This window comes from Oculina patagonica, chromosome 9 (assembly GCF_052425735.1).
Source record: "Oculina patagonica isolate OP01 chromosome 9, crgOcupat, whole genome shotgun sequence".
Taxonomy (NCBI): Eukaryota; Metazoa; Cnidaria; class Anthozoa; order Scleractinia; family Oculinidae; genus Oculina; species Oculina patagonica.
Window position 1 is genome coordinate 6431827 of NC_135766.1, and position 14247 is coordinate 6446073.

Sequence of the window (14247 nt, forward strand, 5' to 3'; positions counted from 1 at the left end):
ATTTTTTTTCGAAAGAACACCCAGGAACCAGCTTTTCCTGAATAAAACATTTAATTTTTGTATATATTCTTGGCTGGAATTGAAATCCGTAACACATCACAAATCTGTATGCTAATTTGGTGAAATAAATTATTAAGCTGGCTTTGAAAGTGTATACCCTCCCAATGTGAGAATTGTATGATGTTGTTATAGTTTACTTCTGGGAAGACGTTTAACACATACTACTGCCGGTATGACTTACGGACGATCAACAACTGAGTTCGCCATTGAGTGCACAGGCAATGTTACATAGATGCCCAAATACGATTTCACGAACTGCTAAATATGGGTTGTTCTCCAAAACACCTGAAGTCATCTTTTAAAAGAAATACGCCAAGACATGTAAGGCGATGTGGGCGATGTTAGACTGATGCTCAATATAATTTGACTACTCTGTCAAAAAAATAAATGATCGTTTAGGGGCTGGGGATGTTTCAACTTCAGTCCATCTAAAAGGTGGTTACATTTTTAGACTTGATCGAAACGTTATAGTTTCCAGAAACAATGTTATTCACAGTCTCAGTTTTCGTCTGTGTTTGACTTTCTTGTTTCGTTCACGAGTGAAAGTTTTAAGAAAGTTCAGTGGTTTACTTTTTTAAAAGGATAAAAGACACAGTGCAGGATTAGCGTAGGGTTTCAGTGGCATTGATGATTTGTTGTTTTGGGGATTACATACTTTCTCCTCCACGTTTGGGGCGAGTCGTGTTGTCAATGATTGATGTTTGATACGGGGTATATTCGAAAAAAAATGACAAAATAGTGTTTTTGGGCGGGCTGGGTGAAGCTAAAATACATTTGTCAGTAGAAGCTGGATATAACGGCACTTTTTACGGTATCTCTTTCCTTTAAGCAGTGATACGGCTTTCATGAAACTGCATGTATAACATTTTCACGAACTGTGTGTAAACTGTACTTTATTTTCATTATGCTTCCCTCTGCTTGCACAGTATACCGTATAATTTAACATCTTCAAAATATTTATAACCATGTTTATTGCATCGCTTTTCCGCGTTTAGTCGTTTAAATGAGCCTCGTAGCGCATCGTGCCTTTTATGAAGAACAGCTCACCCGCAGATCAGAGGCCCAGCGTGGGGGCTGGGACGAGTATCCAAGCTTCTCAGCAGCCTCCTGGAAGAAATAAGAAAGGACAAGTCAAAGCGTGTTCGACTAAGGAGATACTTAGCTTCGTTGTATTTATTAAGTTTTCAAAGAGACCTTGAAGGTGTCTCAAGTTTATAACTGTAATATTTAGTTTTAGCGTCATTCATTGCTATTTATCACTTTCCAATTGACTGAGATCTAAAACTAAATCATTAAGGTCAAACAGCACACGCATTAGTGCTAATTCTCAACCAATCACTAGCTTTCGCACTTGACATCTGTTGTCTGTTTTTGCCTTGCCTTCTGATTGGGTATGGCGTAATTTGCGTTTAATGTGACAGGTCAAATATTAAATTTCCAAAAGGACAACTCTTGTAGTTAATGGATATATTGTAAACAGTTATTATTTGCAAACGTCTTTCCGGCCTTTGACCTACTTGTTTGGTAAATGGAAGTTTCAGAATTTCAAGTAACTGCCGAACCTGCAATGAATTGCAAATAAGAAAATAAACGTAAATTGAGGAAAAGCAAAGGTAACAGAACGTTTCACATAAGGAAATCAGTAAGAGGACAAACAATAGCAAAATGAACTCTTATCACACACTCTCACTGACTCTGATTTAGGACACAAGCACTGTTCCTTTGAGTTTAACTCTAGAGCTTTAAACGTAATTTTGTTGTGGAGAAGAAATTGGAAGAAGCAAGACATGCACAGACAACAACTGTGATCGGGAAATAAGTGAATAAAAAATTCCAACCTCGGAAAAATCATTTCTTTCTGCCTTTTGTATCGCTGATTGAGCCATCCAGTTACGTAATACATAACGAGGATTTACTTCTGAAATGACAGAGGGTTAACTTTCATTACAATTTGGATTAAAAATCGGCGGATTGTTTGATTCAATGGATGAGCATGTCATCCAGGCGGAGAAGCAATGCTAATAATACATCTAACTCCACCGATCTGTTGGATTGGAATAAATAAACTTAACGTGTCATATAGGATATTTTTTATGCACAATCCCACTTGTTCAGTCCTTTCCATTTATACAACTTGCTTCATTAAGACCCAGTCTGGAAACAATAAAGATAAAAGCTGAATGACAAACTGATCGTAATGGAAATCTACCTTGCATTCGTTGTTTCCTTGCCTTATCAGAATCACCATTACCATTCCTAATAAACGATAAAAAATGTAGTTAACTCTACAATCAACACAAAGCATGGTTAGAGCCGAAATAAATAGCTTGGACGTTAGTGTGTAAAAACTAAAAGTACAATCTATATACAGTGTATGGTAAAGCAAATCCGTAAAATAAGAATCCATTCATTATCAAAAAAATCAATTCGTTATTTCCCCTGATTAATATCACGCTTGCATTGCGTTGGAAAATAACAATTCAATTAAAAAAAATAACAATCACAAGACGTTACACTTACAGATGTAATCTGTCGGCGTAACGTGCTACCCAGTCTCCCCAGTTTTTGTGAGTCTGTAGTTTCTTTAGCGCCCACGATCCACTGGGCAAGCTGTTTGAGATTATATCATGTAAAGATATTTCACTTAGCTCACGGAATGACATAGTAAAATCCGCACGAGTAACAGACATGATCTGGAAAAGAAAGGATGAAGGCCTTCATCACTGTTCATGTTATAATAAATTTGTACTGTAATATAACATAAAACCAAAAACAACAAGCAACATATTTTTAAAATTTGTTAATTGGTGCATTCGTGGCCTATCTTAGCCTTTCTTAGGGCGCAAAAACTACTAAAAACTACTGAATTATTGCAAACAAAAAAGCTATATGTTTAACAAATTTTACTTACCGCTCTTACGAAATATTGGCTACCAAAATTTTAATATGACTGAAAACGTTGATCGGATGTGGTGTTAATTTAAACAACTACAGCTTTCGCAGTTCGATATCTAGATCATTTTGATGTTCTTCGCCATTACCACTCTTCCTTGAATAAAAAGTTTTACTTTCTCTAATATAAAAGACAATGCACTGCAAAAAAGGCACTTTTTCGCATGTCAACACCTAAAGTTTCCCTTATGAAAAATTAAATTATACACACTGTAGATTAGAAAATAGAATCACGTTGGCCCGTATGTCGCAAACCAAAACAGTATTTCATTAATATAACACTAAGCATTTCATTGACGTTAAGGGGGGGGGGGGGGGGGGGGGGGGGGTTAATGCACTTAACGAGCGAGATTTTAAGTTTTTAACGCATGTAACTTTGTTGTAATAGGCAATTTCCGAGTTACCCTTTCCTTTTGTTTCAAAACGAGTTTACGTGCGAAGAAAATGGACCTGTAGGTGAAAACTCATTTTCATATGATTGATTTCGCACGTAGACTCGTTTTGAAACAGAGGCAAAGGGTAACTCGGAAATGGCCTATTGAAAAACTATAGCACCTACCCAAAGAAGAGAGTTTATGAGCATTTCATCATTTTTCTCTTTGTTTAATAGACCAAGCTTGTTACGGAAAATATGCAACAACCTGAAATAACCAAGCACATGTTTGCTAGTACTACAGCTACCACATGGTAGACATGGAATATCTCCTGATAATAACAGTATCAAGTAGCACAAAGCAAGCAAACATTGCCTCTTTTAACGAGCAAACTAATCGCAAGTATTAACCAATCAAATTATAATACGTGCTTGGCTGTTGTGATACATAACAAAGCAAACGCAAAACTGGCTGATAAAAGTGTTGATTTGAGGAAGATTTGAAGCGCCCTTTCTCATCGCTCCCCAGGCGCCTTCTTTTCCCCCTAAGGCCTTTTATATGGTTTTTCCATCGGAGCCTCTGTGGAGCAGAGAGTATTTGTACTGTTTTTAAACATATCGCGGAGACAAAATTTCCGCAAAAATTATGTTGAATGAGTTTCAAATTACAGGCACAGACGGGGGACGCGTCGCTATAACAGTTCCTTGTGTCATGTTGCTGCTATTAAACGTTTCTCTTTCGTAAACAGTCGATTCCATTTTTAAGTGACACTTGAAATTTTTTTTTTCAATATTATCAATTTTTTTATACTTAAGAAACGATGTCACCACTCAGGAACGAACAAAGAAACTCTGTCCTGCTAGCATCCCTCCCTGCCCACTTCACCACCACATTGATCCGCCAAAGCCCCGACAAATTTAATTATATATGTGCCTTTCTTTCATTGTCACATATATAATAAACGATCCTTTCCCTATCCCTAACTTAACAATGAATTTACATGTAACTTATGTCTAGTACGGATGATTTTATAATAAGCTCAAATCTCAAACAATTACAAGTATCTCACGGGTGATGGGGTGAGCGCTAAACGACCAATATCTACAATGCGCATACGTAACAACTGTACTGCAATTTTGTTTGATGGTTTAATGCAAGCATATTCTCTTAAGTTGTAGTTTACTTACAATCTTTTACCTAATTTCATTTAACATACCGGTATTAACAAGATACATCACCTTTCGTTAAACAACTCCGCGTAATTCAAAAGGACTTTCTCCCCTCTATAAAAAATAACGAAAAGGACCGAGAAACGTTAAACAAAACAACTGTGGAAAGGCGGGAAATGATGGCATCGATATCCTCACTAGCGAGGATATCAAAAATGTGCCACTACGGTCGCAGATGTAGTTTCGTATGCATTTTAATTAACAAGTGGGCTATTTTCCAATAAAAATTATAAATATACAATAAAATTTAGAAATATTTCATAAACCTACTCGCTATAATCTTCAATCAATGGTCTCATGGCATGGAGCAATTTTTCCAAGTTGAAAAATCCAACATTAGGTTGATTCTTGTAACTGTATCTTCCTTCTTCATCAGAAGTGTTTGGAACAAAGTCTGAAAGTGAAAGGTTAATACAATGTCAGTCACGTATACAATAGACAAGATGGGATGTTTTTGCTTTTACAAATTATTTCTGATAGCTGCTTGTTTCACACGGTGTCAGTATGTTATTGTCTTTGGAGTTAGCCGGATGTTGCCAGCAACATGTGTGTATGTTAGTCATTAGAAGACTTTTGCTTTGGGTTTCAACACTATTAGAGTTAACTTAAAGCATGCACGCGTTGTTGTTGTTTTTGTTGTTTAGAGGTTTTGCTTCAACTTTTGTTTATAAGATTCTGGGCTAATGAGATCAGCACAAACAGCGATCAAAGTCTGATTGTAAATGTAAACAAAATCTGCATTGCTTGTACGAGAGAAAACCGGACTGATCCACTCGAGTGTCAGCATGGTGTCATCTGATGTTATATGCTATTTTATAACTGACTTTGTTACCTGGGTCATAGTCATCCATAAATCCAAAAGGGCCATAATCTATTGTGATCGACAAGAGGCTGAAATTATCTGTGTTACAGACACCTACAGGTAACATCACAACGTTAATTGAAGACTAAACAGCACACAAAGTAACAGGGCAGGAAAGAGGGGGGGGGGCTAAGGGGGTAGAAGCCCATAAGTAAAGGGGGCGGGTACTCAACGCAGGTAGAAGAAGGGAGAGAAGAGAATGGGATTCCCAAGGCTTCGGGACTGAGAGAAATACCAAGAAAGAAGCAGAAGCACCAAGAAATGGAAATCACATTGAGGAAGAACTGGAAGTAAAAGGTGGCAGGGGAAGCCCCTATATATTCTCTCCCCCAACTAAATGTCAAACAACAGCAAAGAACAATGAACAAAGTGTGTTATTAGCACTTTACCATGAGCAAATCCAACTGACTGCCACTTGGAGATCAGGTCTGCCGTCATGGAAACCACTTTTGAGAAGAATGCCTAAAGAAAACAAAGCAAAAGGGGATATAGTAAAGCTACTATGCATAAGTTAAAAAACTATAAAAACAGATGGTTGCAATCCTTGGTTCGGCGCATAATGCCTGTACAATTATTAACCAGCACAGAAACCATGTGGTAAATAGGTTAGAGCACAGCTCTGTACCTTGAAACTCTCTACGTCTTTAGAGAAGGCATGAGCTGCAAGATATTAATTTCATGCTGGACAAAGATCTGATCCAAGAAGTAGTGATCAGGCCCCTGTTTAGCTTGAATTTAAGCCATCTTCTCTGGTTGCTTTCTCAGTATCAAAAGAATCTTTCTCAAGACCAGAGAAGTGGATAATGCTATCCTGCAGATAAATGACTTTCCAGTGAATACCATAATATGTTTTGCCAACATACTGTACAGTACCGCTCAAATGTAAGTTGACAGTCTCGACTCGATCCTCGAGACTCGAAACTCGAACATTTCGAGTTTCGAGTCTCGAGGATCGAGTCTCGAGTCTCGAGGATCGAGTCTCGAGGATCGAGAAACAAGGCAGTCTCGAATATTCATAACTCGAAAAGCTTTCGAGGAAACGATTTATTTCTCGAGGAAAGAATAAAAGCCGCTCGCACCTCATGTACAAGTGTTTCGCGTCCACCTTCAGCGCATGAAATATAAACCTTCCCCGACATGTAACATTCGACAGTACGATATATTCGCGCCGATCGTAATTCCGTTTACTTACCTAAAAGTACTGACACAAACTCGTCCTTGAAAGCCGTGATCGACGAATTAAATTTAGAAAAGGACGTGAAAAGAACCTGTAGTTCAAACTTGTGCTCTCCCTTGTCAACCCGCCGTAAGTGCATGTTTTCAACCACGAAGATATTTCAGTTATTGGTTTACAAGTTCATCCTGAGTTTTCGCAAATAAAACTACAAATTTATTTTCTTTCACAAAATGTTCTGTAATTCAGCATCTGAAGCATTCGATGCGAGACGATGTAAATGCATGCCACGAATCTTGTAAGCTGAGCCGTAGAATAGAACCGACAAAATCGCGCAAGCAAGTTTCAGAATCCTGAATTTAAGACGTCTCTTTCTGGTCGCTACTGAAATTTAGACAAAAGTTTCCGTAAACAAAACCAGTTCTTAAATTTGAGTTGTAAAAATTTTGTAGACGGCAAACGAAACATTCCACGTGAAAAACATCGAAGCCGTGAAGCCTTCCGTAAATAAATCATAGTGTCTAGATACCCGGCAGCCGGGAAGTGTTTTCAAAATACTACATACCCGGCAGTCTGAAATTATTCTAGAATTTTCACGGAAAAACCAATCCAAACCTCCTCAAAACTATAGATCTTTGCTTAGAAATGCCAAGCGATTTCAATTATAGTTTTGGCTTTGTGTTTGAGGAAATTTTCGAGCTTGGGCATACTACAAAATCTTGATTCTTCGACACTTAGAAAAAATTCGTACTCTGACTCCGGTGTCAACTCTTATAGAATAATTTCTACAAAAACTGAAGTTGAAACCCTGCGAGAGTATTCGATATTTGCTGAGAAATGCGAAGCGATTCTGAATAATGTTTTGCTTTTGTTGTGGACGAATTCTCTTGGCTTCGGCATACTATAAAATCCTCGACTCACGGGCACGGTTGTTCAAAAGACTAGATACCCGGCAGTCAAAAATTCATGAATAATCAATACATTCAATATCCACAAAAATGATCATTGAAACCTAGCTCCCGAGAGTATTTAAGTATTTCAATTTTCGGTCGGAAATACCAAGCAAGTTTTTACAATGTCAGTTTGGTTTTGCACAAATTGTACGAACTTTATGTGACTCACGGGCACGATTTTTCAAAGACTACATACCCGGCAGTCAAAAATGCTTCCCGTTTTTCCATCAAAATTCCATTTGAACCTGCTGAGATTCTGATGAGATGTCGGTGTAGAAATACCAAGCGATTTTCCAACTTAAGGCCTCAACAATTGCCTCGGCAAAGTAGTACAAAATAGCTACAAAACGCTTGAGCGTTCGGTGACGAAAGTCCGCCACCGATGTAACTTCCGGTGTGACACTTTAGTGGCGTGACAAAGGTGGCACGTGGTGTTGGTTTTCGCGCCAAAACGAACTCGGCGTTGGAAGCGACGAAGTTCTTCTGTGGGCTAAACGGCTTAGCGTTGGAAGCGACGAAGCTCTCGGTTAAATAGAAATACAAAGCGTTCCTCTATATATAGTCACTCAAGTAGATTTTTTCAAATTCAGGGGATTTGTCCCCTCAGTGAGGAGACCACTCTCAGATCAGTTCGCAACGTGTGCCTAATAGCGTTGAGGTTCTGTTGATCTAGGTCTGGGTCCTACTGGACCTAGTAACTAATAAGGGTATCCCTTTTTAGGACACACCGGAAGTTACATCGGTGGCGGACTTTCGTCACCGAACGCTCAAGCGTTTTGTAGCTATTTTGTACTACTTTGCCGAGGCAATTGTTGAGGCCTTAAGTTGGAAAATCGCTTGGTATTTCTACACCGACATCTCATCAGAATCTCAGCAGGTTCAAATGGAATTTTGATGGAAAAACGGGAAGCATTTTTGACTGCCGGGTATGTAGTCTTTGAAAAATCGTGCCCGTGAGTCACATAAAGTTCGTACAATTTGTGCAAAACCAAACTGACATTGTAAAAACTCGCTTGGTATTTCCGACCGAAAATTGAAATACTTAAATACTCTCGGGAGCTAGGTTTCAATGATCATTTTTGTGGATATTGAATGTATTGATTATTCATGAATTTTTGACTGCCGGGTATCTAGTCTTTTGAACAACCGTGCCCGTGAGTCGAGGATTTTATAGTATGCCGAAGCCAAGAGAATTCGTCCACAACAAAAGCAAAACATTATTCAGAATCGCTTCGCATTTCTCAGCAAATATCGAATACTCTCGCAGGGTTTCAACTTCAGTTTTTGTAGAAATTATTCTATAAGAGTTGACACCGGAGTCAGAGTACGAATTTTTTCTAAGTGTCGAAGAATCAAGATTTTGTAGTATGCCCAAGCTCGAAAATTTCCTCAAACACAAAGCCAAAACTATAATTGAAATCGCTTGGCATTTCTAAGCAAAGATCTATAGTTTTGAGGAGGTTTGGATTGGTTTTTCCGTGAAAATTCTAGAATAATTTCAGACTGCCGGGTATGTAGTATTTTGAAAACACTTCCCGGCTGCCGGGTATCTAGACACTATGTAAATAAATGGCAAGACAGACTTATGTCGCGCCATCGCGTCTAGCTTGAAATGAACGTGTTTTATTTTTTGTGAATTTGGCATAAAATTCTTAAAACCTAAATTCTTCTTGAATGAAACTTGTCTTCATTTATAACACAGATATCGGCGTTAATTATTATTACAGCTTCAGAGAAGTTATACAATTTTTTCTTTTTTAAAGCGGCGCAGTTATAAAAGTTGGCAAAATTTGCATATGTCAAAAGTAATTTGAAACCTTTCGAATAAACTCCAGCGTAAATAAATGTAACACAACCCCGCACGCAAGTATCCGATTTAGATTCTTTCATACACACGTAACTGCGTTTTTCAAAAGAAAACTAAATGACAGAGTGAACTTTAAGGTTTAATATTTGTATCCTAAATCATAACAAACAATCGTATGCGTGACATTGCACACGTGCTTCATGTTTGTCCGAAGATCGCCTGAACGCAGGTTGTATTTGTCCATGTTGATTCGGCGGGACCGCGCTAACTCCAACTCGGTTACTTCTGGTTCGATTTGCCATCAATTCATTCACTATCGACGGTTTCGAGCTCCTATTTCGAACTTTTTGGGACGGCTCGAAATATTAAACGACCAAGCGCGCGTTGCTACAGCAGAGATGAGCAGCCGGCACGCTGGCTTCGACCATAGTACAACTTTCGAGAGTGCGGCCCGCTTGAGCAATTTTATTCTCGAGGAATCATTCAAGCGACAAGCTCATTATTTTTCTCGACTCGAGACTCGATCCTCGAGACTCGAGACTCGATCCTCGAGCCTCGAGACTCGAAACTCGAAATTTTCGAGTTTCGAGGATCGAGTCTCGAGGCTCGAGGATCGAGTCTCGAGGATCGGGGATCGAGGCTCGAGGGACTGTCAACTTACATTTGAGCGGTACTGTATATCCACTGGATCCGACACTGGAAAGGGATTTAAAGTAGAGAGCATTATCCCGACCCTGAATCCAGACCCAGTGTGATTTGTGTTCCACTTCCTACTGGTGTATGTTCAGAGGTGCACTTAAGAACATTTCTGGGAAATATTTTTCACAAATGGTGGACATACATAATCAGTATAGAGACAAAATACAATTCTTACCAGGTATTTCTTGGCATCTTTGGCTAAATCCTTAAAATACTGCTGGATGATGAAATCGACAACTTTTCTTTGAAAAATAAAAACATAATTAACCAGTGAAATCTTAAATTCATTAAAAATTCATTAAGCTAAAGGATAGGAAATCAGAACTGCAATGGTGGTTTGGATATGTGATCTTAATTAGAATATATTTTTACGATTTAATTCTCTGTTTACCCCTTTAGTTTTAGTTTCGATTGAGAAGACATATCAAAGACTAAGTAAAAGAGAGTGTTTCATCACATATCCAAACACCTTGAACCTCAGTAAAAATACTCTGCTGCAGGTTGTATTTTCAACTTTCTTCTCAGTGTTTGAAAATGTGATGAAATGCTCTCTCCTGTTTGATTGACTTTGTAACTGAGTGACAACTAGATTTGAGGTTATATTTTTGTTTATATATTTTTGTCTGGTCAGTGAATGGTCAGGACTCATTCCCCACCAATAATTGTCCCTACAAGGGTTTTATTCTAAAGCAACACTATCAATTCTCAAAGTGTTAAAAAAGGTTGATGTCTGTCCAGTAATGGTATGAATTGGCATGACAAACCTAAGAAGGTTTTCTTCGCCATCATGTGCCAAGATTTCAAGAGAGCCAATCCTAAACCATGATTGTGCCAAGCGTAGAACAACTGCAGCTGCAATAAAGAAATATTAACATGAGCCTGATTGCTACATTCTACACACTGTACAGCTAAACAAGAAGCATGAATGCTACTGCATACATGAAATTAAAACATACCTTTTTCTTGCATGGGATGTCCATCATAAAATTGATCTCTCCATACATGATCATTACTCACAACAAGACTGGCTGCTCTACTTGTAGGTACACCTAAATGAAACATGGCTTCACTAGCCAGAAACTCTCGCACAGAGGATCTCAGGACTGCACGACCATCACCATGTCTGTGTACATGAAGTATTAGAAACAATTACATACCTGTTAGTTATTACAGCCCTTCTTTCTAAAGTGTGAACACTTTCTAAAATTTGTCTGAAATGTTCTTTGTGTTTTAACCAATCACATGCGAGAACTTAATCCAGACCGCAGAAACCACAGACAACGAATGGGTTTCCATCGGTCACGGAACAATATTCGGTTCTTGTTTCGCTCCAATTAACAAGTAAACACTAATAATTACTGTAGTTTCTTCCTTTTTGAGAACATTCACTGCCCTACTGAAAATAATATGTTTAAGTGTTTTTGTCATGAACATCTATAGTCAATCAGTCACTTATGTTACGTCACAGATTGCTAAGTAACTAATTACTAACCGATGCGCCCGACACTACGATTTGCCCCAGTTACCGCCTATTTTCAAAAATTGTAATGAATTCATGTCTGCAGTTACCGTTCAGTCGCCTGATGGCATGTTACAATTTGTACTGAGGGTATAAGCTTGCATTTTCCGGTTTTTATCTCTCCCCAACTATTGTTGCAGACCTAAACACTGATAGTAGGAAGGTTCGTTTCTTCGATAACAGCGAAATGAGATGGTGGGAAAGAAAAGCGAAAAAGCAAACAATAATTGAGGGATTGAGGACGACTGTTTACTTTGCACCAATCACGCCAACATTTTGAATAGTTTTCGTCTGGAGCCTTTGCAGTCTTACGATCACAGAACCTCTGATTGCCTAAGGGTTGAAATCGTTTGCTGAAATAAATTTCTAAAAAAGATAGAGCGTGTATCCTGAAACAAAATAAGAACTAAAGTTGCTCCGTGACCGATGGAAACCCATTTATTGTTTGTGGTTTCTGCGGTCTGAATTTCTTGCATGTGATTGGCTAAACACAAACATTCCAGACATATTTTGCAGTGTTCATGCTTTTATAGGAAGGGCTGTAACTCATTATTAAAAAAGCCTACATGTACAATGTCCATTATTAAACCAAAAGTTTGATTGTAGCTAATCACTTCTCCTTATATTGAATTTTGTATTTTCCCCCTATCCTCAATCAATTATAACCAGTTTTTAGGTGTAAGATAATTTCCTTCCCTGACTTTCACTGGGGATGTATTGAACCTGTGCCAGTCTTTCTTCTAGTTTTAAATATTTCACTATACATTTTGTGATGTAATATGTAGTTAAGGGTCTCCCCCCTTTAGCACCTGAACTTTATACAGATGTTTCATAGAATTATAGTATAAAGTTTAAAATAGACTAGGTACACCTTATAATACATGTAAGAGCAGTACTGGTACCTTGAATAAGGTGTCTGGCCAGAGCCTTTCAACTGCAGTTCCCATTTCTCACCTTTCCTACACAGAAATACAACTGTGCATAAACATCAGGGTTGTTCAAGGTTTTCACTTTTGCATTGTCCACAGATTTGCAAACAAAATAAAACTTCAGCTCACAGCTTATTCAAATTTTAAGTCAAACAACTCTCCAATGAATGACTGTCTTCCTGGAAATGAGCCTCCTTTACTGTCACCAACATATTTATAAACCTTACAATTAATGATTATCAAGAAAACAAATCCAGCAATAAAAATTCAATAACGGTTAACCAGCTCCTGTGTTACCTGTTAGTATACTCGCCCAGCATTACTGCTCGTCCATCTCCTAACTGACCTGCCCAGTCACCAAACTGAGTACAGAAAAATAGAGTAAATAACCTCAACTTTATTTTCTCATGGTGAGACAGGTGTCCTAGATGTGATAGGTTAGTGAGTTTGTCTCTAAACCAGTTGGTCCTGGTTCAAGCCCCAGCTGGGATGATTTTGTTGCATACTCGGGATGATTTTGTTGCATACTCAATACATTGTCTCCTTCGGCTTCTACCTAGGAGTATAAGTATTTTTAGGGCAATTATGTTTTGAGGAGGGGAGGAGTCCTTCAATGGGTTGACATTCCAAATGGGTAAGTAGTGATACTTCGGAGTTACTTCATGCCATTCACAACTGGAGTAAAGTGCTGGCCTGATAAGCCAGACTACTTGTACTTTCAGACCTGTACATGCATGTGTACTCAGGCTTTAACCATACACGTATATCACCATTTTCACTAATGCACCTAGCAGTGATAAGCCAGGGAAAGTGGGGGGGGTGTGGGGACTTTGAGAGGAATTCTAACAACATAAAAGTTTGGTGACTCTTCTGACGAACCACAAATGCTCTGGAATGGGCATTTAAACAGAAAATCTCAGCTTAAAAGAAATGCTCTATCTATGCCTGCCTCCCTTTAGTTCCTCACCTTCCCTCTAGCTAAATATTGATAGGTGCTGTGCATAAATACAAATACCCTTACACACTGCTGACAAAAAATATAAAAAACTATCTCATTATGCTTTTCAATGCATAAAAGATTTAATAGTCCTAGCCATTTTTTTTGAAAGCGGAAATGTTTTCTTATCTACTAAATCAACAGCACAATATTTTAATTAAACCTTACCTGATGTCCACCATACCTATGGGATAGTAATACTGAGTTTGACAATATTCTATTTCCAGCAACAAATTCTACAAACATTGGTGATTCTAAAACAGAAGTTGTCCTCAAATCAAGAATTTCTGTTATTACTTCTGTGGATATTGCCACCAAGAAAGGTTTGTGTTTAAGTGGCATAGGGTGGACGGTTGAAAACACCACTCCATGTACTTGTCTAACAAAGTTTCTCGTTTCTTTATCCACAGGGAACTCTTGTAATAGCACGCTTTTGTTAATGAAACTCCAGTCGCTGAAATCCAATAAGTCCGTTGTTCTGCAAACCTTTTGGCCTAACTGGTAAAAGCTTTCTGTATTGCAAACACAATGTCCGTCTAGAGAGATGCAGTACTGTTTCCGAATTGTTTCATCTTTTAAAGTGGAGATCAAGCCGTGTGGCCAAAAGAGAATAAAAATTGTAACAAATCGACAGAAGCACAATTCGCCCGCCATGTTGTTCCCTTAGTGGCCAGGCTTTGTTGTGATTGTAA

The 14247-nt window shown here is 38.3% G+C and overlaps 1 protein-coding gene across 3 annotated transcripts; it reads right to left on the reverse strand.

Annotated features, from left to right (window-relative positions):
• Positions 1-936: 936 nt before the first annotated feature.
• On the reverse strand, positions 937-14247 carry LOC144666766 (protein nucleotidyltransferase YdiU-like). Of its 3 annotated transcripts, none has more exons than XM_078528154.1 (16): positions 13724-14247; positions 12856-12920; positions 12532-12588; positions 11067-11233; positions 10875-10962; positions 10286-10352; positions 5867-5939; positions 5448-5531; positions 4886-5009; positions 4625-4669; positions 3572-3653; positions 2581-2753; positions 2270-2316; positions 1899-1978; positions 1578-1622; positions 937-1167 (listed from the first exon to the last, which is right to left on the reverse strand). In XM_078528154.1, exons 1-16 carry the CDS (start codon positions 14207-14209, stop codon positions 1090-1092), a joined length of 1761 nt encoding a protein of 586 aa, XP_078384280.1. In that variant the 5' UTR covers positions 14210-14247; the 3' UTR covers positions 937-1089. The 3 variants fall into 3 exon arrangements, with proteins under 3 accessions (XP_078384280.1, XP_078384279.1, XP_078384278.1); XM_078528153.1 differs by having other exon boundaries at positions 13740-13769; XM_078528152.1 differs by lacking the exon at positions 1899-1978 and having other exon boundaries at positions 13724-14221.